The sequence below is a fragment of the Saccoglossus kowalevskii genome, chromosome 14 (assembly GCF_978046115.1).
Source record: "Saccoglossus kowalevskii chromosome 14, keSacKowa6.1, whole genome shotgun sequence".
Taxonomy (NCBI): Eukaryota; Metazoa; Hemichordata; class Enteropneusta; family Harrimaniidae; genus Saccoglossus; species Saccoglossus kowalevskii.
The window spans coordinates 21558456-21584953 of record NC_140654.1 but is presented as its reverse complement, the minus strand read 5'-3'; the positions used below and the strand labels follow the sequence as shown (position 1 = coordinate 21584953).

At 38.2% G+C, this 26498-nt stretch overlaps 2 protein-coding genes across 2 annotated transcripts in view; one reads left to right on the top strand and one right to left on the bottom strand.

Annotated features, from left to right (window-relative positions):
• The window catches only part of LOC102810176 (sodium-dependent multivitamin transporter-like), a 63168-nt gene extending 52791 nt beyond the window's left edge, over window positions 1-10377 (bottom strand). The window contains exon 1 of the mRNA XM_085508032.1: window positions 10255-10377. The gene's annotated coding sequence lies outside the window, so the exon portion shown is untranslated. The remainder of the gene's footprint in view (window positions 1-10254) is intronic.
• A 1084-nt stretch (window positions 10378-11461) lies between these two features.
• On the top strand, window positions 11462-25216 carry LOC102810069 (ankyrin repeat domain-containing protein 61-like). The gene is made up of 2 exons (XM_006820667.3): window positions 11462-11590; window positions 23170-25216. Exon 2 carries the CDS (start codon window positions 23232-23234, stop codon window positions 24549-24551), a length of 1320 nt encoding a protein of 439 aa, XP_006820730.3. The 5' UTR covers window positions 11462-11590; window positions 23170-23231; the 3' UTR covers window positions 24552-25216.
• The last annotated feature ends 1282 nt before the right edge of the window (window positions 25217-26498 follow it).

Sequence of the window (26498 nt, the reverse complement as noted above, 5' to 3'; positions counted from 1 at the left end):
ATCTAAATTACTATTGTGGGAAGATCGTATTTTTCGTATACACAACATTTACTGCATTGCCATCCCAGCGAATTTTATTGTTCCGAGTTCAGTTTGAGCTTCAGAATGAAACATGAAATTAGAAATTAAACAACTATCGACACAGTATTGTATTATATTATCTAGATCATCGGCGTAAATAGGTAACGTTCTTGAATGTCCTGATATAGGATAAAACGCGAAAACGAAGACTCTTCTAGGATATAAAGTACTTCCCAATTCCCAAAAAAAAAAAAAGATTCTTGAAGTTCTAGGCTTGAAAGCTACCGTTCCAGCCCATGGATATCTATTGTGAGGGAATTCGGTGATTCCTGTCATGCATTCTGAAAACGTACATTTCTTTTTCATTTTGTTTTACTAGCGTAGTAGTAGTGTGTTTTTCTAGTAATCAGTAAACCATACTAATTCGTATATAACTGAAGAAATCCCAAGCACCTTGTTGTATCTTTGAATGGATGGAAACAAAGAAATATGTATATTAGCTGGGAGTGTTGGAGTTCTACTAATGTCCGTGATTATATTTCCCAAAAATTGGCAGCATGTTAGCACATCTATGTACTGTCCTTCGCTGTACTTTGAGGTATATTGATACATTATTAAAAAAACAAATACTACAGATTTCACAGTAATCTAATAACTAAAGGTTCAAAAAATGTATTCAGTAGCCAGAATTCCGGGTAATTTATAGTGCCACGGGCATTCCCCTATTTCAGAATGTTTTACTGCACTAAAACTGAAACCACAAAATCTGGGTTCGAACATTATTAGAAAATAAAATGTTATTGGAAAAAAAACAAAAACAAAAAAAACAATCTGGGTTCGAACTCGGTGCTCATACAACGACGGACTGACCGATATGCTGTTAGTACGGATAATTGAATAGACAGTATGTCGGTCATTGACCCTCGGGCTGTATATGATTTAGATCATGAATATTCATAGTTGGTCACTGTAAAGATCTTGCGTATAGGTTACACACTCCCGCACGTATGATTTAAGCGCGTACCACGTGATAGCGAGCGCAGCTATTTTCATTTGGAAATAGGGCAAGGTCTTCCCTTCGTGGCGGATTGATTGCAACAAACGTCCTTTGATTGTATACTATTAAAGTATGCATGTATCAGGTGGGCCGTGTTGTCAATATCCTTCTCATAATTCCATTGGACATCCACACAATCAAAAAACTTTATATACAACATTTATGCAGCAATGATCACGTCAGACAACAAGTAAATTCAACAGCCTGTTCTGAAATTGGTCTGGGTTTTCTAGAAATCCAAATAATCCTGTTTGCATATCGCCTATGTGGTATTGTTAAAAAATAAATTATGGGTTAATGCTACTCGTAATTAAAAATGACCTTTCTTTGCTATATCATATTAGTTTGTCTAGTGGAAAACTGTGAGAATGGATTATGCGATACCGTAGTTTTCGGTATTAGAATCGCAGGTGGTCTGAACTAGAATTCTGCAGTGTCGGTAGACCTCTGATATATATATTACTTTTACCGACGAATTTTCATCCTGGACGTGGACCTGATGAAATATAGTATTGGGGGGGGGGGGAGGTAACATAGAGGTAGCAAGCGTAGCGAGAGCAACCGAAGGCTTCTCGCAATATCTATAGATGTCAAAAATGAGCGCAGCGAGAGCGGCCGAAGATAACACACGCGACAAACGAATCGTGCGTGGCGCCATCTTGAATTCCGCTGAACTCGCGCCTGAACTTATAACTCGACTTCCACAGTTCACGCTCATTGACGTTCTACAATTATGTCAGTTATATTTTAGTAAATCACTAAAATAATCGGCTGCGCTCGCTCGTCAGACATTGCCTGCTATATATTACATAGGCGCAATACGGAAGCTATCTAAACACATGCAACCCTAAGTGTTTGTACATGATACACTTCCGGTCTACGGGCAGCGCCATATTGTTTCCCAAATTGGGAAGTCAGACCGCTCATTCATATCAAAACATCTTCAGAAATGTTTTAAAGATAAAAGGACCGTTTTCTAATAACATAATGAAACTAGTTTAACGCTGAATGTTTTTTTTTTGTTTTTTATTTGAGTCATTTTAATACAGCGACACCCGCCGCGCGTAGCGCCATCTTGAATCTCGTCCAACTCACGCGTTCACGCACTTCGACGTTCTATGGTTAGGTTAGTTCTATGTTTTGGTAAGTCGATAACCTGCTCAGCTGCGATCGCTCACCTAGCATTGTCTGCTACATTTCACAAACATGCAGTTCAGTGAGATTGAAATGTTTGCAGACACTATCACAGTACATGTAAAACTTGGTTTCAACATCCATGTTTTCGTTAAAACAAATTGACAATGTGATTCTTTCGCTGTACATGTGAAGTGATAATATAACGGGCAAAAGGTAATGTAAGTAGGTCAGGTTTCTAGCGTATGGGTTACATAACAACGTTATGCAGCGATTCTATTACCGTCGCAGCATGCTTAACTTACATACCACACGCAGCAGACAGTGTATCACTCGGCGAACACTGCACGTCACCGTATTGTCCGCATCACGATAAATCGATTTCCATTTGCATCTGTAATCTTGTCTCCATATTTCATTAGATATTCTTGTTAGAAATCCAACACGCTTGCTGGGAGTTAAGTAGGTGTTAATAAGAATTGATGAAATTAATAGATCTTTTTTTTCAATTTATGAAAACCGTTAAAAGTATAACTGAAAGGTACTAAAATAATCGACAATTGTCTGGGATTGATTTGTTTTAAAGCGGGGGAGTCGTCACCTGCGCATGCGTCAGATGGCCATAGCGTGTCATTGTTTACAAACAAGCGTCTACCCATGAGCCTTTGCGTTTTAGCGTGTGTTGGTATCGTCGCTTGGGACTCAATTCCCGCGCGTGCGCAGGTGACGACCCCTTCACTGTAAAAGAACAGACGGTAAAAAACAAACTACGCTTCATATCGACCATTTTTGAAATTTTAAAACATAACAACTGTATAATAATTACATTTATTTTAAGTTCGTTATTTTTTGACAGTGAAATATAAATGGTGATTTATTGTGACAAAATTTATATAAACGTGCCAGGTGACGTTTTTAGCGCGTTGTCATGACTCACAGCAGGCGTGCCTCGATTACGCGACATGTCTTACAAATACCAAATACGTTACCTGGACATCCAGAGTGAGACAAAACAACGATCGTATACAATCTGCGTGACAAAATTCACACACTTACTGGTTGAAGTGTTGCCCGGCAACGGCATTATACAGAGCGAAGAGCGTTTATCAAGAAACACGTAGAGCCGTGGAATCCCGCAGGTGCCCTCTGAGAGAGACGCATGCTGAAGGCAATCACAGAACGTGTACTAGTACTCACTAGTGCCTATACGTAATACAACCACTCCGATTATTCGAGAAAAAAAAACATGAGAACCAAGCGTGGAATTAACAGAGGTTTCGTTAAAAGGCTACTGTCGGCTAAATAGCTGTCTACTTGGCTAGTTTAGCCGCATACCTTCTTCTCTAGCATTTACATGGTTCAGGCCGGCTACTTTCTATTTTTAGGCTCACAACCTATAAAAAAGTGTTACATTTTGGCCTCATTATTTCTAAATGTTACCCCCCTATGCCAGAACTTGGCGAAACCCCTAAAGTATTGAGAAACATCAGTGTAATAAGGAATGCTCTTCGTAATACGTTCAGTTATTTACTGTGAGTTATTCCATGCGTGTCGGTCGCGGTGTCTATCACAAAGTTTATAATTGCCCCACTTAGCCTGGGTATTATTGGCGACTGTTAAATCAATTTTGCTTCAGCGCATTCTAGTGTAATTGTATTTGAATAAACCTCACCTTCATCTCAGGAGAGAACTATAATGTAACAACTCTAAAATTACAAACGACTCAACAACCAAGCGATATATACCGTCCTCGATTCTTCACTGGCGTCGACGCTATTGGCCCCACGCTTCATAATGACCGTTTCGATGGCGCGGTGGCTGTGACGAGGGGCTGGTCGCGAGAAATGTTTGCCGCCCGGGAAGGGGGGGGGCATTACATAGAACTTGCCTGATGGGGACGTGCCCCTGAAATGGGTCTCGTTTTTGGGATTTTAGGTATAAGTATCGGTCTTATTTCTGGTCAAAGATAGATATAAATATCGGTAATATTTTTCCGATTTGGTATACTAAGGTAAACAAGGCAATCAATACATAATTTAATAAATCAATATACAATGCAACTGTTGGCTTACATGTGCTTCTATTGAAGTTGCTCTCCCAATAGAGCAAATACGGAATAAACAGTGATGGCAGAAATGGTACTTATTAATATGGGTATAGATTTTGCCACTATCCAGGTATAAAAATGGTCACACTTTTGAGCACTCAGGGGCACCTCCCTACCCAGCTATGTATCAACTGCCTCGGGTTTGCCGTTGATCGCATACCAACACGAATTGAAAATGACACGCAGGTGCTAATTATCGTCACGGTGTACGGAGTACTACGTTGCGGAGCGATACATAAAAAGTGTTATGTTTCATGGCATAACCAAACACTCCTCCACCTTAATCACAAACAATATTCCTTGAAACTTATCTGTCCGTGATTTTATTAATGTCTAATGATTTGTGTTTAATGAATCGAATATTCTATGAACAGTCAAAAATAACGAATGAAAATACGATGAAAAATAAAAAATAAGGACAGCCACACGTTCCCTAACCCATTTCCCAGAAACGTTCTAGCAGCGGAGGCGGCGGCACGAAATGTTGCATAAAGGGGCGAGATCTGCTCATCGACCTTACTTGGGGGGCCGGGGTAGCCCCCCTCCCTTAAAAAAATTGAAATATAAAACCTCTGAAACGCAATTTTCTGCATTTTGAGAGGGCAAATTTTGCTGACACACAGGGTTTCAGCTAGATTTTGGAGGGGCGACGCCCCCAACATTTTTTCGAGGGTTATTGCCCGCTCTGCCCCTACTGTACCGCCGCCACTGAGAAGTCAGTAAGTCAATACAAAGCTATCTACAAGAATGTACCTGATTGGCTACCAACGCCTAACATTTGACAGTCAGACCAATCAGAGAGCATGTTTCTCGGCAGAAAATGTCTGTATTCTTTCTGCCCCAGAGACTGCTCGTCACTTGTCAAATTTATCGAGTATACATGGGCGTAGAAAGAACACTAACGTATGTACGTTTACAAGAACCCGTCTGTTTCAGGTGTGTAGAATTGTCTCTATGTCGGCCCAAATCTACACAAAATTTGGCATTAAAAATAAATATTTACTTGATTATGTGATTTTTTTTATTGCATGTTATAAATACATTGCAATCAAAAACACTGACTAAAGGTGTTTCATCTTCTATGCGTTTCATAATTACGCAGGTTATAAAGTGGGACAAGCTTTTAAACACTTTTAATGTTTTACAGTACAAATCTTTTATTTGAAAACAGTAGTGTTGTAATATAACTAATTTGCGATTTCAAAGAAAACACTTCATGTGTTTAATTATAAAATACTTAATGGGAACAAAAATGTGTCAAATTTTGAAAAACATTGTAAACAGTGGGCGACTCAAAGGTTAACGTCCAGCATTATAATACAATAAACAAACAAACAAACAATGACCAAAAAACTGCAAGTAATGCAGTAAGGTCACTAACAACTAAAAAATAATGAAAAAAATTTAATACCAAAGAAAGATAAAGAGTGGACACAAATTACAAAGTTAAAAGTGACATGATTCAATCGGAATTAAACATACAAAACATACACTACAATATAGCTATATTTATACTTCTACTATGAGGTATTGCTCTATTATTTTAAAGCAGTGTTCAATAAATCTCGCCGTAATGACCTGTGTACTATGAAGACTCATTATAGAAACATTTTTACAGTGAACTGACAAATTATTAAAGTTATGTATGTGCTTGCTTAAATCCTCAACCAGAAACTGTGCTGTTCCCACTTTAGACATAACATTATTAGATGGAATTCATCTTCAGTTTTTTGTCTGCATTACATATGTCGCACGTTCTTTTTTCAACAGTTTTGGTTTTGTGTACCGGCCAGATTCATTTTTTTTAAAATGATTCCCTAATCTAAATTGACTTAGCTCTTCGCGTAGTTAAATATTGCCAAAGTTTGTATGATATTAATTTATTTTTCTCTGTGAAGTTCTTGTTGCCGTTGTAAATATGGTCAATACTGTCATTCTGTGCAACGTGGCATGAAGGATGCTTTGATTATTATTTTCCTTACTTTTGCGTTTGAGATTTTTATATCGGTTCTTATAATTACAATGCACATCAGCTGATCCCCCCCCCCAAAGAACACAACATGTTATACATGTACAGGAAAATGGATGCTACATGGATATGCTACAGCTGCAGGAAAAGTCACATAAAACAACAGGGCAAAATTTGTAATTCTTTACCTCTCTGTCCGTTCTTGGACATGGAGTAATAAGCTCCAACGCAAAATGACCATTTTAAAATTCAGTCTTCAAATACATCCAAACTATAACCTTTTCACTGAAATTCAGAATTGTTGTGAATCATCAAGGTATGTACTTCATATGTGTGTTACAAATTGTGGAGATTTATGTTTAGGGCATAACGGAAGTCGAGTTTAAAGTGGCTTAGCCACTTGACATTTTGTAGTTTGTAAGCAGCATTGTCGATCCATGTAAGAAGTTAACTAAAAAATAAAGCTCATTTTGCACTTTACCATTTTCTCTATTATAAACACAATATTGGGAATATTTATTGAATCTAACATATATGGGAGTACAACACCCCCACTACTACAGAAAACGCTGTTGGTTGGTACAGTGACGTATCTTGGGAGTGTCTGTAACATGAAGCTGCATGTTCGTAGCTAGTTAAAGGACGGTAGTCGTCGCGCCGCGTATGTGCGACATTTGTGTTGATAAACATTGATTTCCCATAATCTAATGCGCCTTTCAAATGAAATCACGAAAACGAGTTTTGCCCTGGGCGCAACTTGCACTAATTACCGCCGGCGACTCCTTCGATACCTTCCAAAAATCCAAAAAAAATACTTAATTAAACCATGGCGACCTCTCAGTTTGTACTAGTTGGTGTGCGCAACAGTAAAAATCGCCATCTTTGTTTGTATGAGACCCATATCTCGCGCATGCGCGGCGCGACGACTACTGCCCTTTAACTTGGTAGTGAATGACTGTATGTTCGTTCAGGGGTATTTAACATGCTGAACACTGTCTTTAAACTATCAGCAAAAACAGTAGCGTACATTCAACTATTATTAAATTCACAACGCCGTAACTGATGATAAACGACGAATACGATCCTAGGCACGACTTGCTAATTAGCAATTGGCGTCACTGATTTTTATGCAATGAACGTCCCACCAGTCAACGTAGGCTTCGTTTGTCAGATTCGGATTCCGATTCAGTTTCTCTATTCGGCTAATTATACCCGACGTATCGATTGAGCTACATTTCAAGTGTGGCACCCAGATATTGATTTCCAAAAGAACCAATTGTAGCATACTAATAAGACAGTAATCGAATATGATACGTGTCGTGAGGTAAGTGGTGATGTGGTAATTATTTTTGAAATATAAATTAGCTATTTTCTTACTAATATATCAGAGTCGTGTAGTTGAGCGAGAATTTACAAAATGCAAATTTGTAATAGATCGACCGTTGGATTACGTTCGAATTGTGAAAAATAATTAAGTAACATGTTTGACTTACATGCACATACGTCGCTATGCGTAGTGTGAGACCCCTGTCGAACCCACAATCACCGCACCATTCGCCACATAGTGCACGTTCGAATTGTATGTAAACATGTTTTGTACACGCTTTGTAGACGTCGCACGAACCCCCGAACACGACTCGATGACCGTGGCGCGTCAACAGTATCAATAACATCGAGCCGACAGGCTTGTATGCTAGAATAATAACGCGTTATTTGTCAAACGTTTCATTTGCTATCCAAATCCCTAGGCATGTAAGCGACCTGTCATGGTACATTACAATGCCTGGACAGAACATGTATTATGTATTATTTATGTGTAGATGACGAAAAGTAGCACCAGAGATCGCTACGTGCTCAGGTGTTACTGAAACAGTTCGACTGAAAACGTCAAATTAATTTACATCTCATTTACATCACAACCAGCAACCGTTCTGCAGCAGAGCTATATCAAGGAACAATTCCAGCTCACATTCCTATTGAGTAATACTGTAAATGCCTTAATTATTGATTGGGGTTTTAAATTAAATAAAATCTATGTGAAGATGTAAAATAAGAATAAAACTCATTGTTTTCTTGACAAATTAGTGAATTTGAAACACAGTAAATATGCTCAAAACATCAAAATAGTAAAATTAGATGTCAGTAAAAATAAATGATTTTACAGTACAGTCAAGTTCGATTATGTGGAAGATCATTCAAGTAACGTTTTCTGTTGCCGCAATTGAGACTTCTTATAATTAACCCAGATTACTCTGTCTGTCGACACATGCAATACCTCTAGTTGGGGAGGGGGCATTTTGACTCCTTCAGGTGGATTTGGCAATTGTCGTTTAACCAAATGCAAATAAAATAAAATTCTGCGGAGATGGTAACTGCTTTAGTTTTAAACCGATGATGTAAGCGGGAATGGAACAGAACAGTGGCGTACTCCGTAGTGCCAGTAGTTAGTTTGTTTACCCTAGAAGATATCAACACATATCGCTGATACCAGGAACGTGGCTTCGAAGATTGGGTATATATTTAGTTAAAATATATATTTATATTTAGTTTACAGACGATATATCCGTGGTGACAAAAATGCAGATTTTAAACATTATTACATAATTGAATCAGAAATTAATAGTATGTGCGTAATTATGTAATACTCAACTTCAAGCGTGTATGACTGCGGACATCAAGTGGTCGACATCGAGTACCAGTTAAGTCGCATCTAAACCAACTCGCCCGATACCGACACGCCCGAAACCAACTTGATTTCGTTTTCGATGTAAAAAAAATCGTTGTCGATTTCGATTTCGGTGTTGTCGATTTTGACATAAAAAGTGATGATGCCGATTTTGATCAGTGAGGCATTTCCATACATTTTTCAGACTGGAAGCACTCCCATTGTTTGCCCCGTTAATCGGCGGCCTATTTATAGTATTACTAATTCAAATACTTTGACCACCATGTAACTATATTTGCCTTTACCGAACCCATCAACACTCACATAAATTGACATAAACTATCTACCTATTCAACCATTTCGAATGTGTTCAGTCTATTTATTGAGATTAACTGACATTTCTCCTGAACAGGTATACCTGTAACAAGAAAACCAGAGTTTTAAAATACCTAGTGAATTGACCACCCACACCAGTTTATTGTCCGCGATGATCAAAATGGTATGACCCAACGACCAACGTTCCGAACATGTATTAGGCAAATTAAGTTCGGGCGGGTTAGCATCGGGCGAGTTGGATTTGGTGCGGGCTAACCTGAAATCGTCGACAACACATCATGTCGCAGTATACTAGTAGTTATGCTCTATGACGCCATGTTTCGATGCTTCCCACTCAACAGGTTATAGTATTGCGGGTAACGCCGCATTTTGTCAACATTGTGAATGGCCGCCAATTGGTACATGGTGTTGGCCAAGTGTTGAATTTGTATACGCATTTTGGAGAAAATTCAAATTATGATTTACAATTTACACGTATACCCAGTCCGGCGCCAGCCATTTTTAAACACGAAATCAGAGGGACAGATGGTGTACTGGGACCAGCCCGCTCAATCGGGTGGCAGACCACAGTAACAATTATATTATGAGCAATTTTTTTTTTTATTGTTTAGCGAGTAGATCTCTAATAAAATCTGTCGTAATACGTAGCTGTGACGCAATACAAAAAAAACAAAAAAAAAAAAAACAAGTCGGCCATGTTTTACAGCCTAACAAATGGCGTAAGTGTCTTTGAATCGACTCAATCCATGCATGGTTGTACCACGGATGAAGTGAAACGTAAGAACGTGATAAATCTTAATGCATACTCGATACGATACACTGATCGTAGTATCTCACCGCATTACCGGACCTGGAGAATGCATTACTTTTACAGCAGTGGAGTAGGTATATAGAATGTGTGGTGAGTTCCAGAAAACTGTGACGACATTCAAATAATACTAGTATATCAATAAAAAAAGCCTCACCGTTCGATCGTATGCAATCCACAAGTACATCAGCCAAACACGAAGTAATGAGTTGAAGCTACAGACGATCACTGAAGTGTGATAAGAACACTGAGCGTATGAATACTCCGCTACTAGATAGCGCGAAAAGAGATCTGGTCACGTGATTCAACGCAATAAACGTGGAGGCTGAGTCAATGCCCCCCATGCTTGCGTTGATTTCTTTCTAGTTGGTATGTTGTAAAATTCAACTCTTTTTTTTTCTTCAAATGTTGAAATGTGTACTAACTGGTCGACCGTATTTTTGTAATTGCATGGCAATGTTTGACGACAGTAGATGGAGTACGCCCGTAGCCTGCTATCAGTGTACGGTGGCACTGAGTCATCAAAATCCGTAACGGGCGAATTAAGGCGTTGATTAGTGTGCGGATTGTTTGAAAGTAAATTTAAATTATTTAAACATGTTTCTTCTAGCCGAGAAGTGAAAAGGCCAGTGATATACTCAACTGATAAGGCATGATTGTAATCGAGAGGTTTAGCTCAAATATTTGCTTGTCGGCGATCACTTGGTCGCATCGACACCATAACGAGCAATTTGTTTTTCCTTTATTTTAAACTACTACCGCGTATTCAAAGAATTTATTGAAATAAGCAGTGACCGAATTAAAGCACTATAATCAAAATAAAACTCAAAATGAAAAAAAAACAAAACAACAACTGCGTTTTGTGTGTGTGTTTTGAAACGTCGAATGAATCAAGAAATCAGATCGTGGAATGTACGTGTCAGACCTGTCTGTAAACGTGAATTGATGTTGTCATCCACGGTGTGTTGCTTGTTTATTATTATTGAGTACCGAGTAAATAATAAATGTACACTACGTTATTTTGTCATACTCACGCTGTTACGGAAACTATATTGCTGACAATATACTTATAATATGGCACACCGCAGTTCTCCTGGTAGACATATGTTTTATATAGAAAACGCAATGTTATTTCGTGCGTGTCATTCTTACTATCCACGGAATATAAACAGATCATGACGTACACAGCCTGCTGTCGTGATACTTTCACCTTTTAGGGTCACGCACTATATATTTCTGGTCCTGATTCAGACCAACCAGACACGTCACGTCAGCACATTGCGCGAAAGACAAACGAAGGGTGCGACTCATTCGCCGATGAGGGCAGAAAACTGATGCTGATCATTGGAGGAGAGAACTGTAAACAACCATGTCAAATAAATTGCAACATCGTATCTTTCGCCGTAACGATTGATATTTTATAGCGCTGGTAAGAACAGAAGGCGATTTATTCCGAGACGATTACTCTGAGATCTCTTCGGAACATATGAACGGTAAGTATGTGTTCTCGGTACCATGACAACGCCTGGGTTTTCCGTAAATCACTACTGCGACATCACCACCGCGATCGTGACAGATACGCTGCTGTTGTAGATGCGCACGCACTTGAATAATAATAATAATATAGAAATGCGACAGTAGTCGATTTCTCGCTGCTAATTAGTTCTGGGTCACATGCGCTATTTATATTGAAGGCGTCACAATTTGTTTCACGTATCAGATATTACCTTTAAAAACACTAATGACTGAACACTTGCCATGTTTATTTGTTCTACATATATAAATTACTAATTCTGTGATTTGAATACGGATAGACACTACGATGACCTATTTCAGTGTGTAACATTGATAACTGTTTTTTCTTTCATTTTTTTTTTCTTTTGAAAATATTTGGCCGTGAAAATTGATTAATATATACAGACAGGATATTTGTTTTTCCTAGCACTGCGTGTATGTTTATACATTACCTAATTTACCACCGTAGCGTTGCCAACGAAAGTGCGTGTCAATGGAATATAGAACCCATTTCTCTCGAATCGTCTGATTTAGAGTCTGGCTCCAGTTGTTATAGAACGTAATCTTTCAGTTGTTAGATTAAGTAACATTTGCCACTAGCTATAGCCCGGGGTTGTGGACTCTTAAAACGCGGTTCCATACATCGAGTTACGCGATGATTCTGACTGCAGAAACGCTTAAACTGTTGTGCCATGTAAGCAGACTGCATTTAGCGCATGCGTATTTCCGTGATAAAAAATAATGACCTGAAGTGAACTGCGGAATCTAGTGATGACGTCATCGTAACGCGTCCCGTAACTATTCATATCAGTCATACTGACTGAAATCATGCATAACATAGATACACAATAATATAATTTAATCGTTATCGACACATAGTGGTGACATGCATCGTTTCAATCACGCTTTTGAAATGGATTGAATGTAATCAAGAGAATATTATATAGAAAATCAGAATAAATGTATTATTTTTTTTATTCATGCGCTGGTTTTGATTTAGCTTGAAAAAATGCATTTTTGAACAAACGTCTTTAATGAATTTCTATATGGCTGAATTTGAAACATAGATATGAAAATGTATTTGTGCATTAATTTAGTGATTAGCAATAGGTACGCTGGTATTTTGTTTAAATATACAAGTTCAGTGTTTGTTTAAGTAATTACTGGTATTCTTAGCTTTGAATGTTGTAACTCGTTTTTTTGTCGTCTTACTCAATTTGTATGCTAATTTATTCCCGGTTGCGAACGCCGTACTGAGGTCGGAATTGATGTATTATTCCAACATAGGCGTAGGTTATTGTTTATTTGTAATTGTCCCGCCATGCCAGATGAAAGAAAGCATCCCGTATGCTGTGTACATGTGTGTGTACGAGAGAACATTTGAATTGTTATACAAAAACAAGAATGCGAGTTCACGATGCATTAAAAAAACTGTGTTTCCACACATTGAACATGTCTGACGTAATGAAATACATATGTCACGTGAGATCCCCGTATTTCGGGTGTGGTGCGACGTGGTGTGTGTTGGTAAACGTCAAAAGCTGTGCGCTCTATTATGACGAATAATCTGCAGTGCCGTGAAGGCGGCTCAAGGAAATGTTGAATTATGATAATTTCCATTGAACCTCTTTCCCTTGCTGCGCAAACTGGAATTTGAAGAAGCAGATTTTCTGAATAATAATAGTATTTCCTTTTTTAAAGAATACATTCTGGACGAAACCTTTGAGCCTACCTTCAAACACAAGTTTTCACACTTGATAACGTGAAGGAATTTTTATCAGGTTTAAATAATTCTTTTTAAAAACGCATCTTGATAAACCTATATGGTAAAAACGTTGTTCTGTCAACAAGCTGTTTTATTTTATAGAAACAGGTTTTTTGTTTCTTTTCGCAGACATTTTAATTTCCTAACTTATTATTGTAGAGGTGACACCGTAACCGTTTACCAGAACCATGGATGTTCCGAACGATTTTACCGTATTCAAAGCATGCTTCTGAATGGGATAAGCATGCACACTTACGATGACGTACCACAACGAGACACTACATGTGCCTCGTGTACTCCAAGATCGAGTTTTGATTTGATTACCAGATTAGTTCGTTGTGATTATGAACAATCCTAAAAAAAAAAAAAACCATAACAAGCCCAGTTTTGCGTTTTTAGAGTCCTCGTATTTTTGTCCGAAATAAAATGCCGCATTGTGATGGAACTGGGTCCCATGGGATCATATTCAAGGCGCTGAAATACGTAGCTCCATTCGGTCGGGTCATGTAGGTTCGTGTCGCTTTAGCTATGTGGTGAAATTATCATACTTACGTGCTAACAAACAGGAAACTCTGTGAATAGACGAATACTTGTGACCATTATAATAATGATTCGACGGACACATGCAACAATTACCCAAGTAAACTTCGACCACGCCGTGACAATACGGGACACCAACACCGACTGAAAATATCACTGTTGCAATTTGTAAATAAACACAACTGAAATTAAATATATTACGATCCTTGTAGACATATTATTCAAAAACAGCTTTAAATTTTAAATTATTTGAATGACAGGAATATTTTTACCACGCGTGCAATGATAGTTTTAAACTGCACTTTAGCGAGCAGATGCTGAGTAAGAGGGAAAATCCAACAGTTCCAGCAGAGAAAAAAAAATGCGATATAGAGAAAATCGGATGATGAGAAACATTTAATAAGGAATGGGCCATGTTCGACCACTTTGAATCAACGGGTCATACCAATTTTTTTTATTTCACTTAACGGCAGGAAATGTAGATACGGAATGCACATTTTTAACGCTGAAATAACTTGTATGAGAACGAGAATACCACGTGATTGCGCGAGTAAGGTCTATTTGCGGATATAGTCGAAAACTAATTTCGATGCATTCATATATGAAATTGCAAAAAAAAAATTGCTAAGTACCAGGAATTTGTAAGTGAAAAGTCTTAAAATTGAATCGTTTCCTGTGTAATATATTCCGCTTGATTTCGCGTTACTTTATGTAAACACATTTCTTTTCAATGGCAGAACAATAAGTTATTTCATTTGAAAACTATGTTTTATGATAGTGAGTGCTCTAGAGGAGACTTCACGTCTTCAGTGTAGGTGTCTCTTTTTTATTACGAGAAATAAATTGAGGCAAACTTGCACTCACGACTAATTAAATTTGAATGGAGCGCGTTTTTTTATATGTTGGCGAGTAATGAGGAACTTAACAAGTAGACAGCAGTATGAAACACAAAACAAAAATCAGCATCGCATTCTCTTGTTTCTTTGACCGCTTAGTTGTTGTAGGACAAACACACCCCATTGCGTGTTGCGGTCTTCATACGACTTTTAAGATAAGTCTGTTAATACTTTGACATTTCGTGCACTTAGAAAGCGTCGTCTGAAACTTATTGGAAAGGGTACTTATTGCAGTCTGTAGTTTTGTTTTCACCACAATCGGATATCGTAATAAGTTATTGTTACCATAGTAACGCACCTCAAGCAGATTGTTTCATCTCACACGGAAATCGCACTTATAGTTGGAATGCTACAGCTACAGTATACGTATACTAGACATCCGATAACATCGTAGTTACGGATAGTGTGACGGGAACTGAGTCGTGAATAAATTATTCAAATTGGCTGCAACATATGCTTGTATCTAAGATTCGAAACGTGATACATTCTTAATTAAATCTGAGACTAGTAATTACTAGTCTGGGATTATATTAGTTGTTTAGGACCTAGATAACTGAAATTAACATTTTCACTCATTGAAGCAGCGGTTTTGTTAATTATTAAGAAATTTTAATGGAAAATTTGCCAATTATGGGTCTTGATACGCATGAACAAAATGAACTATAATTGTATCTAATGATATAAATAGATAAATGCAAACGATATTGGAATTTCGTTTGAGAGGAGCAGTCATCAACTAACATTTTAAAGAAATGGGCTTATGTCTCGTCTTGTATTATTAGTCAAGTGTTCCGTGACGTGCAACTTGACAGAAACTTCGTCTTCTTGGAACATTGGGCAATCCTCGTTCAGTTAAACGTTCCAGTGACTGTCTTTAAAAACAAGCTGGTCAAATGGTCACTTGTCTTTACTCTGAAGACATAGTACCAATAAATAAAAAAAATAAAAAAAATCGTACATAGAAATGTGGTTTATAATTTCACATTCGGGCGCTCGGGCAAGAGCTTATTAATACCCACGCAGTTGTGTTTTCGAGAAGCTACTATGGAGGTGCGACATGGCGCCATTCGTTTCGAGCGGGGGTTTAGCTCCATGATTGTAACTCTTTCAGATGAGTTGTGTGAACGCGGTAAAAGGCATTCTGTTTGAATCAATGACTTAAAGCCACCCCGATACTTGCACGATTCTGTGGCACGCATTGGCAAACTAGTCGTAAACTGGCGTGAAGTATGCGTAAACACGTCGTGACTGTTCAAATTTTTGCTCACGACAAAATTTCGCGACCGAGTCGTGAACTATACGCAAACTGTTCGTGACCTCGTCGTGACCTCGTCAGGAGGATGCGTGCCAGTGCGTGCCATTGCGTGCCATGCCACGACTGTCACGAACTGTCACGAATAGTTTACGAACACTGCGAACAGCTCACCTCCGAATTGCGCAAACTCGTCGTGCCAATGCAGGAAGTGTTTAAAATATGCGCAAACCATGCGTGAACTCATCGTGCCAGTTCGTATCAATGTGGACACTGGTGGGCACGCATTCGTGAACTCGTCGTGAACTTGTCGTGAACTATGCGTGAACAAGTCGTAACAGTGCGGGAGCCTCCCAGTTCGTGCCCCAAAATGGCACGTCTTGCCACGACAAAATCGTGGCCAAAAGTCGTGCAAGTGTCAGCCTGTCTTCAGGGTGGCTTCACACAAACATGCGGTTTTAATAACAATATAACCACACCTCATAAATTAGTCAATCATACCCACAGTCCCAAATGATCAACCCCTCATGATTAAAAAATATATGACAATCAAGTGACCAAAAGAAACAAATTGATTTTTTATTTTGTAGTGTGTGTTTTAAAACAAGATAATTATATTGTAAAATCAGCAGTTAATATACGAGGCGTAACTCGTGTTTGAAACGTTTTTCAATTGAGTGTCCAGCGCAATTTCGGTATTGAATAAGTGATTTCCAGGTCCCTGGTGAACTATTGAAATATTCATTCTACCGTGAGAGTCACCTTTATTATATATGTAAGCGATTTGTTCAAACAAATTACAGACTGCGGCCCGTAGAACTGCTATTTGGGGTTCCCGTTACACTAGCGTGAAGTAGTTCTTGTACAATATTTCTACAATCCCACTAAATACATATTTGAAATCATGAATGCCGAAAATATCCTAAAATGCTGATTTTAACAAAATTATTGATGGTAACTCACCGGTTTCTTGACTAACCTTCCGATTGCATTAACGTTTAGCTATGCGAGCGAGTCCTCGGAGATCTGCAGACTTGATATTCACGAACTCGTCATTGCGTCAACTAAACCACTACACCGGAGCACACTAAAAACGTATACATGTATACTAGTATATTTTCACGACGGGAGGTTGTCTGTGTCTGTGTGTGTGTGTGTGTGTCTTCGGGAAATATCCTTTACAATTGTACATTTGTAGCGGGTGTCATGTTGTCTACGCAATGATTTGTGTATTGTATATTGCTTCGGTCTGTTGCGCAATTCCGTAATCCGTGACCGTGTGCGAAATGTGCGTTTGCCGTTTCCCCAGAAACGTATTTTGAGCGCATAAAGCGGAAATATCCCCAATTGCGATCGTCTATACGCCCACCAGACTACATCATTATCACAAATTGTAAGCAATTATGTTTCCAGTCTTGTCTGCGTCACGTTTCCTTTCTAAAATTAAGATGTCACAACAAATGCCCTGGTAACTTATAATATATAATTTGACTTTTGTTGCTGATAACCGAATGAATGCAATCATTTTTATAAGGAGGAGGAGGAGGAGGACGAGGAGGGGGTTTGCCATAATACTGTTTTCAGGCTATCTGTTTCAAAATTGTTAACTTCGGCTTGCCTTTCATATTGATATGTTGCATCCGATATGGGGCTCGTTACAATAGCGTGTCGTACCTGCCATTGTCCGATACATCATTTCACGAAGTCTTTGAGAGCAGCGACTTATAATTTTTGTTATTAATTTATTTATTTGTAAATGAATTTCTTTCACATCTATCACCGAAATCATTACTATTTGCCGTTTCCAAGACGTATCTGCAGTCGCTCCAACGCTCGAATATTACCTTGTTTGGTTAACACTAAGTCACCAACATTGACGCAATTACTGACGTCATATTCAAACACTTTCTTTTGTGTACATCGGACACAGGATCACTATTGCGCGAGATGGTAGTTAATCCCGTCACTGAGAGCACGTTCACACGACGAGCAACGTTTTTTTTTTTTTTTTGGTGGTATTTTTGGCTTTTATCTCAGTGTATGCACGAAAGCAGTACGGCTATTGCATCAATCGACGCGTATGAAACGTCTAAATCAAATAGTAAGTAATAAGGTATATATTAAAGCGGGGGAGTCGTCACCTGCCGGAGTGCGCATGCGTCAGATGGCCATAGCGTGTCATTGTTTACAAACAAACGTCTACCCATGAGCCTTTGCGTTTTTTAGCGTGTGTTGTTATCGTCGCTCGAGACTCAATTCCCGCGCGTGCGCAGGTGACGATCCTCCTGCTTTAATATATAGCATTTTCAAATTACCCTGTGAAACGCTTACACCTTTGATTTACAAAGAATAAGTTTCACTGTCTAAAATATAACATAGGCACAAATTACCGCCGAGATCCCGTTTTTCCCGCGAGACTTTTTTTGTCTTTCAAATTGTGTGTATCCTTTCCATCATCTCATCTACTGTTCTACCAGTCTATTTAACCAATGAATGTAATACGATTTGAGGGGAAGAAAGCAAGTCCCTGACTGTTTTTATTTCTGTGGGATTCCGGCGGCGGATTCCGCCGAATCTTTCTTCTTGTTGTCGATAGCAATTTCTACCAGGGTTTGCCCAAGTGTCAGGATGTGCGGTGGTACCATCAACCCGTTGTTGCTCAGTGTTGATTCAATGATTTGTTTTATTCATTATTCTGAAGCTATGTTTATTTCAATTTACTTTCAATGGACACAGAACGCTCAATTTGAGGTCATTTGCGGCTATGGTTAATCCTCATTAGGTCATTAGATCCACACACGTCATCAACGTTAATCTCGGAAATACACGGATCAGTGGTGGTAATCTACTTTTTTCTAGGAGATATAAGTGTTGTTGACAATTTCACAAATGTTGTTTGTTTCTCGTATTATTACACTCACATTTATGTCTCCACTTAGTAAAACTGTTGTATACATATACAGCCACCTAGTAACAGATAAATTGAATTGACTGTCGTACTACAACTTGTAATACAACTAGCGTATCAATAAATAAATAAATAAATAAATAAATAAATAAATAAATAAATAAATAAATAAATAAATAAATAAATAAATAAATAAATAAATATACAGATCAATTCGTTCTACGATTGTCGTAAATGTTATCTGAATAAACAATTTAGTGGATGATTGGGGTATACAGTATTATCAATCGTGCCCAGGAATTCTTGTCAGCGCGTGAAACGTCGAAACAAATCATAGACTTGCTATAAACTTTTGTATTCGGATGATCACGTCAATTTTTAAAAATTAAAAAGTAGAATATTATATCTGTCGTGTCTGTGTGTTAGCTAAGCTGTCATACATGCGGGATTGTAAAGGACATATTTCCCCTGAAGGGTTTTGAATCACCGAACCGCAGACTATGTCGCGAGGCCTTCGACTTTTATTTAAAACTCGCTCAAAGCAACAGACGTTTCCAATATTTGCGCCGTTATTAATATTCATGTACCACGATATACATTTAAGAAAAGCTCGTATGGTTATAATTGATTTCTTATAATATAGCTGACCAATGTTTGGCCGTAGACCTGCCTGGAAATCATCGAGATTTTCGCTCTTCATCATCGATACCCAGTAGTAACATCAGAGGGAATCACTTTCTTAGTCGGCTGTGAGTCCTTGCTCTCGACTAATTCGGACAAAAGTCCAAATCATGGGCCGCTATTTTGAAACAGTCTCGTCTGCGCATGCCCGACACATCATCATTGGTCGATAGTGCTATCTCCCTAGTGAAATATCAAGTTTCGATTTTTATATTGTCATGTGACTGCGTATTTGTCAATAACTGCACAGAATTTGAGTGTTAGGTAATATAAAATGTATAATATTATGAGCTTTTGCATTTGCGCCGACGTTACGAAGTATTCATTTTCCTGGAAAGTCGTTGTTTTATTCAGTTCTGTTTTGGCCTGAATGGACATAGTGCCATTTTGCTCTGTGTGTGCGCGTCATATGTAAACGGAACGGCTTCTAAAAACGATCGCACAGATACTGTTAACAAAATCATAATTAAACTTTAATTATAGGATAGAATATTCAATCAAAATTCAAAAAGTAAAAAGTGTGCTGAAATGAGTATTTAAACAAATTTAAATCGAGAAACTTCTGTAAGTTAACAATACGCTTTTCGGGTCGCCGAATCTGTATATCGACCGGACTCAACATTTTATTTTTCGTACTAGCTGCTCCGCGATAATTGCTTAACGCCAGCTTACGTGTTACTAATGACTTGATACAAGATGTATCAACATCGCAACTGTAATGTCTCGTGAAATGAAAAAAAAAAATAAACTATTGTGTCATGTGAAAGTAACATTTTCATGAATTGTTAAACCACATGTATTTTTCTCCCATGCGGATTGTATCGCGTTATAAATATAAAATACCTACCCTAATCATTGCCAGTAGATTTAATGGTAGGTAGCTGAATATTGGATGCTCCTCGTCACTGCGTCTACGGCGGAGTCAGGGGAATGTGTAGTTCGACTCAAATAGTCGAAACACATTATATTGTATCTTGGCAAAACTGAATCACAACCTTAGGCATTCCAAAAGCGCTTTCTCTTAAAACTTTGCTGCCATCTGTTCCTATGGCAACTGCATAACGGATTTCTTAACGTCTTGCGTTTCACTATAAGCCGAAAATATGGCTCCGGGGGCGTCATGAGTTTCTAAATTGAAACCGTCTCGGCTCTTTCTATTTGTTTGCGAAAACGGTGATTGGAAAGAAGGTAGCTCAATACTGCCAGCGGTTCAATCAAGTCCAAATAAATAGTCCCGATTCATTTCTTTATTTTTAATTATGAATATAATGTAGACGCTTTCTAGTAAACGTCAATATATCAAATTATTCAAAATACTAATTAACAACATTTGTTCATATTGCATACACATTTCACATCATAATTACCATGTGTATCAATGCGCGGGGTCACAGGTGCACACATTTAATCTATCTATCCTGAAAACAACTGTTTGCAAAAGATGACATCTTCGTATTGCTGAATAGTTTAATCGTTATTTTTCAGCAAAGAACAGTTTTTAAATGGTAGGCAGGCTTATTTAGGTTAATGTCATCCTAGCCAAATTGTGTTAAATTTGGCCTACATAAATAAGCATTGAAAGGGCCTCTTTTGTTAAGATGGCTGGAATATTTAATCGTTTTAAAGGAATATTAAGCATATATTTTGCCGGGGAGTATAAGTTTATGTCAGTGTATCAAATCATAAAATATCTCAAACTACTTAAATTGATCTTGTTCATTAATAGCCACCAAGATCTCATTGACAGCGAGGGAGCAGCGAGATTGCCCCCGCCCCATCGTTCAATTCTCTAACCTCATCGCGTCTACTGTATCACTGGTTCCCGGCGTCCCTTGCGAATGACAAGTAGGACGCAGGTAACTAGTAATCGCCATACTGTTCCTCTGGGCCGGGATTCCAGCTTAAAGTTACATGTAAAGTCTTCATTACACCATGCCTGACCCTGAAGCCTTTCTCTGTCAATTTATGTCAAGGGCAAATGATATTTTTAGACAAAATTGGAGAGCAGAGGTGTGTACAAAAGACAAACTACGTACATATTGTAATTTCAAAGTGCTATTCCAGAGGGAAGATTATTTATTATTTATTATTTATTAGTAATGTTAAATTGAGAAGAACATTATCATGCTTTAGATGTTCCAGTCATGTATTGGCAATAGAGGGCGGCAGGGTCATGGGGCTTGACATTGATTATAGACTTTGTCAAGTCTGTGACATGATGGAAGTAGAGGACGAATATCATTTCATTATGATATGTCCTCTGTATGAGACGCTTAGAAATCGGCTCATTCCCTTTTGGTCTTATACAAATCCATCTGTAAATAAGTTTTATTCTTTAATGTCATGTAATTCATTTGAAATTATTAGTAACTTAGCTGTTTTTATACAAAATGCATTTAAGTTGAGACAAGATGTACTTGACTATTGACCAAAGATTTGTTGCATCAGTATTGTAATAAGCAAAAGGGACCAGTGGCCTATAAGAGCAAATGATATATATATATATTATTACACCATGCCCATACATTCTGCCTGCTTAGACTTACACATTTGAGATGTTTCTGGCATTTCTCGCTGTTTCTGTGCAAATTTATAATAAAAGAATGATCGGTTTTATATTCATTCGCCCAACTTTCGAGAGTACAAGGAAACCCCTGCTCCAAGGCCACGAGCGTGAGCGCTGACGTCAGATAACCAAGAGAAATAGAACAAGCAACAAGAAAGTGTTGCCGGAACCGTTACCGGCCGCTTGTGGCTTGGCACGCCATGACACTTGGGGCGGGAACCAGCCAAGTCTACTGTTGAAACATTGTGGGCGGAACAAGTCGCGTGCCTCTCGTGGCTCTCAGTGAGATCTCGGCGGCCATTTTTGAATTAGGTTCTTACATAACGAAATATTATTCATTTTGCCTCATTTGATCTGTAAACTGTTTCACAATAAACCTGGTTAGTTGGAGATCGAAGGTCAAGTACAGTTCAACTGATTTTCATATGGTCAACCCTGACAGTTCTCCTGAATATTTGAGCGCTGTGTCCTGGTAAAAATTCTATTTCTGAATCTCCTATTAGACTATGATGAATTGATATATGATTTGAGGGATGTGGTTAGGGGCAGGATATGAAGTGGCATTGCTGATACTGTTATTGTTAATATTATATAACTAAAGAAAAAAAATGAGTGAAATTTGCTAAAAACACGTGTAAATTATTCAGCAAGATATTGCGTCTGAATATGCAAATATGCTCTTGTCGTGTGCGACAAATTCGTGATACCATTGTTGCAGTAGAGAATACTTAACGTTGTATAATATAAAGACGTGTTTGCGTGAAATATTAACACTACTCTAACATATTGACAGTTGTATTTAAATGGTATTATTTGACTTGCAAATGCAGCTTCTCTCCAGTGGTCGTATTCATTACGCAGCATTGTTTGTGGGCAATAATCGCTCTAACCTACGCCTAGTGTCAGCTATTCTTTTAATTTTTGCGTTTGTATTTTTGTTTACTTGCAGGTTTCCATGTTTGCAGAGAGGGTCATCTGTCATCTCATTTCCAGATCAGTATTCATATATAAATGATGGCGAGGTCGTACAAACACGCGCCTAATTCCGAGGCTCTGATGAAAACTGTTGTTAAAGCCTGTGTTTACGAAAAAGCTGATGTGTTGGAGACTTTATTGGTCAGAGGTAAAATCACCGCTAACATGAACATCCCGTTTACAATTATTGAGAATCTGGAAAAATATTTTCAGTACAGACGAGGAAAAAAGTTAACGAGAGCAACCCCTCTCCAAGTGTCTGCAAAACTTGGTAGCCCGCAGTGCATGCGTGTTCTGATTAGGCATGGGGCTGAACTCGACATTGATGTGCCTTATTTTTCGCCGATGACGATTCTTTGCCGATCCCTTCCGAAGAGTCCGGAATTTATGGGACGATTCGGGCAATGTATTACAATACTCGTTAACGCGGGTGCCGATTTGCACCATCTGTGCGCGAATGCTGGTAATTTCATCGACGAATATTCAATCTTGCATTTGTTGGTACGAAACGGGATGGACCCTAAAGTTGTGGAGATTGTCGTGTCACATGGTGTTAGACTCAACTTTCCCGATTTTAACGGATGTGTTCCATTACATTATGCAGCGACTTTGCAAGGGCGTGTGGTAGCACCGTACGTGGAGGCCCTGCTGAAGTTAGGTGCTAATCCGAACAAACAGGATTCAAACGGAAAAAGTCCCATGTTACTATTTGCTGAGTGCCAGGACTCCGAACTGGCACTGGCAAGAATGTACGAACGCAGTGGGAATCCAAGCATCGCTGACAAGAACGGTCAAAATGCTCTACACCTCGCTTGCAAACAACTCAAGTTAAGAAATATAAGTTTTCTAGTTGAAAAAATTGCTGACGTTAACTCTAAAGATTTAGAGCATAAAACGGCCGCGGATTTATTGTTTTTTAACATAAACCAGTGGAGAGCGGGGTACAACGAATCCGATCTCATTAGCTGTGTGATGAAATTGCTGGGCCACGGAGGCATTGTATCGATTGGCGTTGTACAGCACCAGCTTATCCAGTACTTACGAATCAATGACCAGAACTTCCATCTCCCGTACCCTCTCGCAATTTTAGACATGGTAGTGAACATTCATCCATTTATCAATCTCTGTAGCGTCAAGCACAAACTTGCCCACTTGAACCACACTTTACCTGACGACGTCCGTCGGTTTTTTGAACGGCTCTGTTCCTGGAATGGACCACGCTCGCTGCAGCACCTTAGTCGCTGCGTGATTCGAAAGTGTTTAGGGCGGCGATGTGGCGAAGCAGTCCACAGATTAAGTCTGCCGAAGGAGCTTCATGCATATTTGAGTTTATGCTATAATCCAGACGTTAATTAGTGTATTGAACTTGCATACTTTTAACTCTTGTTATGTCCCATCAGATGCCGAGTGACATATTTACAGTGGTCACGCCATTTTTAAATAACATTCCAAACATCCGACGTAATTACATCAATATATATATTAGCACGAGTCCATTGTCCTGCCAGGGCGCGGCTCGCCGAGGTGGGGGGGGGGTTGCTATTCGCATGTCACGCTCACGCATGTTGATACTTAAAGCGCGGTGGTCGTCGCGCAGCGCGTGTTCGAATTTCATGTAAACAAACAATGTATTTTACACGCTTTGTATACGTCGCTATGAGTTCCATATCAAACAGAACGCGGCGACCACCGCTCTCTAATACATAATTTGCATGCATTCGTCTTTTTCATCGTTCGACGCAAATAACAAATCGTTTACGAAATACCAGCTGCAAAAAACGATTCATTGAGTGTAAGTGACTATTATATATCGTAATTATGTATACACTTTTATGAAATTCAAAAACGTTGTCACACGCGATGGTCGTTGATCAATTGCAAAATACTAGATTAGTGTTACAAAAACTTCATCAAGTTAGGCGTCATGTTAATGAAAAGAATATACTGAATCATAATTATTGTACAAATATGTTGGTATAACATTACACAATAAATAACTGCGTTTCATGGGGATATAGAAAGTATGTTTGAGTGATGTTTTCGTATAAATGTACGATTTAGATGAGAGTCACAGGCGACATATATATTCCCACTGCACTGAGAATGAGGAATTCGTTGGTTGTTTTCACCGATTTTTCAACAAATTTCAAAGTTTTTAAAACTTACCCTGTCAGCCACTTTACCTTGTATATATATATATATATATATGTATATATATATATATATATATATATATATATATATATATGTTTACATTGACTTGACCAGATAAGGATTAAAACAAATATTTGTTTTCTTATAACGAGAGGCACAATTAGTCATTTTTACATTATATTTACTATTTACTGACATACACCGGGTAATATGACGTAACACTATATGCCTTTACAGATTACAGCATATAATCCACGGTATTTATGATAGCCGTGGTACAAGCGCATTTACGAACACATTAAATTCTTTTCTATTGCAATAGGAATGTGGCTACTTTTCAGCAATGTGCACTAAATAGGTATACTCTGTGTTCAAGAGACGACCTACATGCACCGGGATTTGGTATTCATATTCATATGTCATTGCTGGACACATATCGCTTAGGCATAAATGTTTTGATTTGTTGTTATGCATTCATTTTGAAATAATTTTACAGAAGATTGTACATTATTTGGAAAACGATGCGATTTGTTAATTATGTGTATTTGTTCATGAATTTGTGGGGTTTATGGGTAGTTAATTTATTTCAGGTTGTGGCTGTTTATAACCAAATTCATTCAATTAATAAATTAAGAAGGAAAGAAAAGAAAAACAATAATGATTTTATTTTGTTGTTCACTCGTGCCCGTATGAGACCAAAATGCATTCAATCACTTTAGTGTGTTCGAAAGCGTGTCAAACGTGTACACGTGGTTCTGTTATTTGACAACGTTTGATACAGTTCATGACCAAAGTCCATTTTTGCTTGTATTTCCTTCAAAATGTCTGATGGCGGACTCAAATCAGTAGCTAATTGAAAATTCGCAAGGGATCAAAGTTTGCCTAATATTGTATCGGTTATGCGCGCATATTCGTTGCGAGCAATCATGCTGATTGTGCCAGTAATTCCCTTTTTAGAACATATAATCAGTTTAAATATAGGACCACCCATCTTTTGAATATATTTGATGAAATTGTTTGTTTCTTATCATATTATCAATAATAGGTAATCAATCTTGTTTCAAAAATGAATTATACATGTAATCTAAATTAATCAAGTTGTTGTCAATTCATGAAGAAGTGTTAGTAAATAGACGTTGATGAAGAAAG

Coding starts and splice junctions, on each gene's coding strand:
- LOC102810069 (XM_006820667.3), top strand. CDS start 23,232: ATGATGGCGAGGTCGTACAAACACGCGCCTAATTCCGAGGCTCTGATG.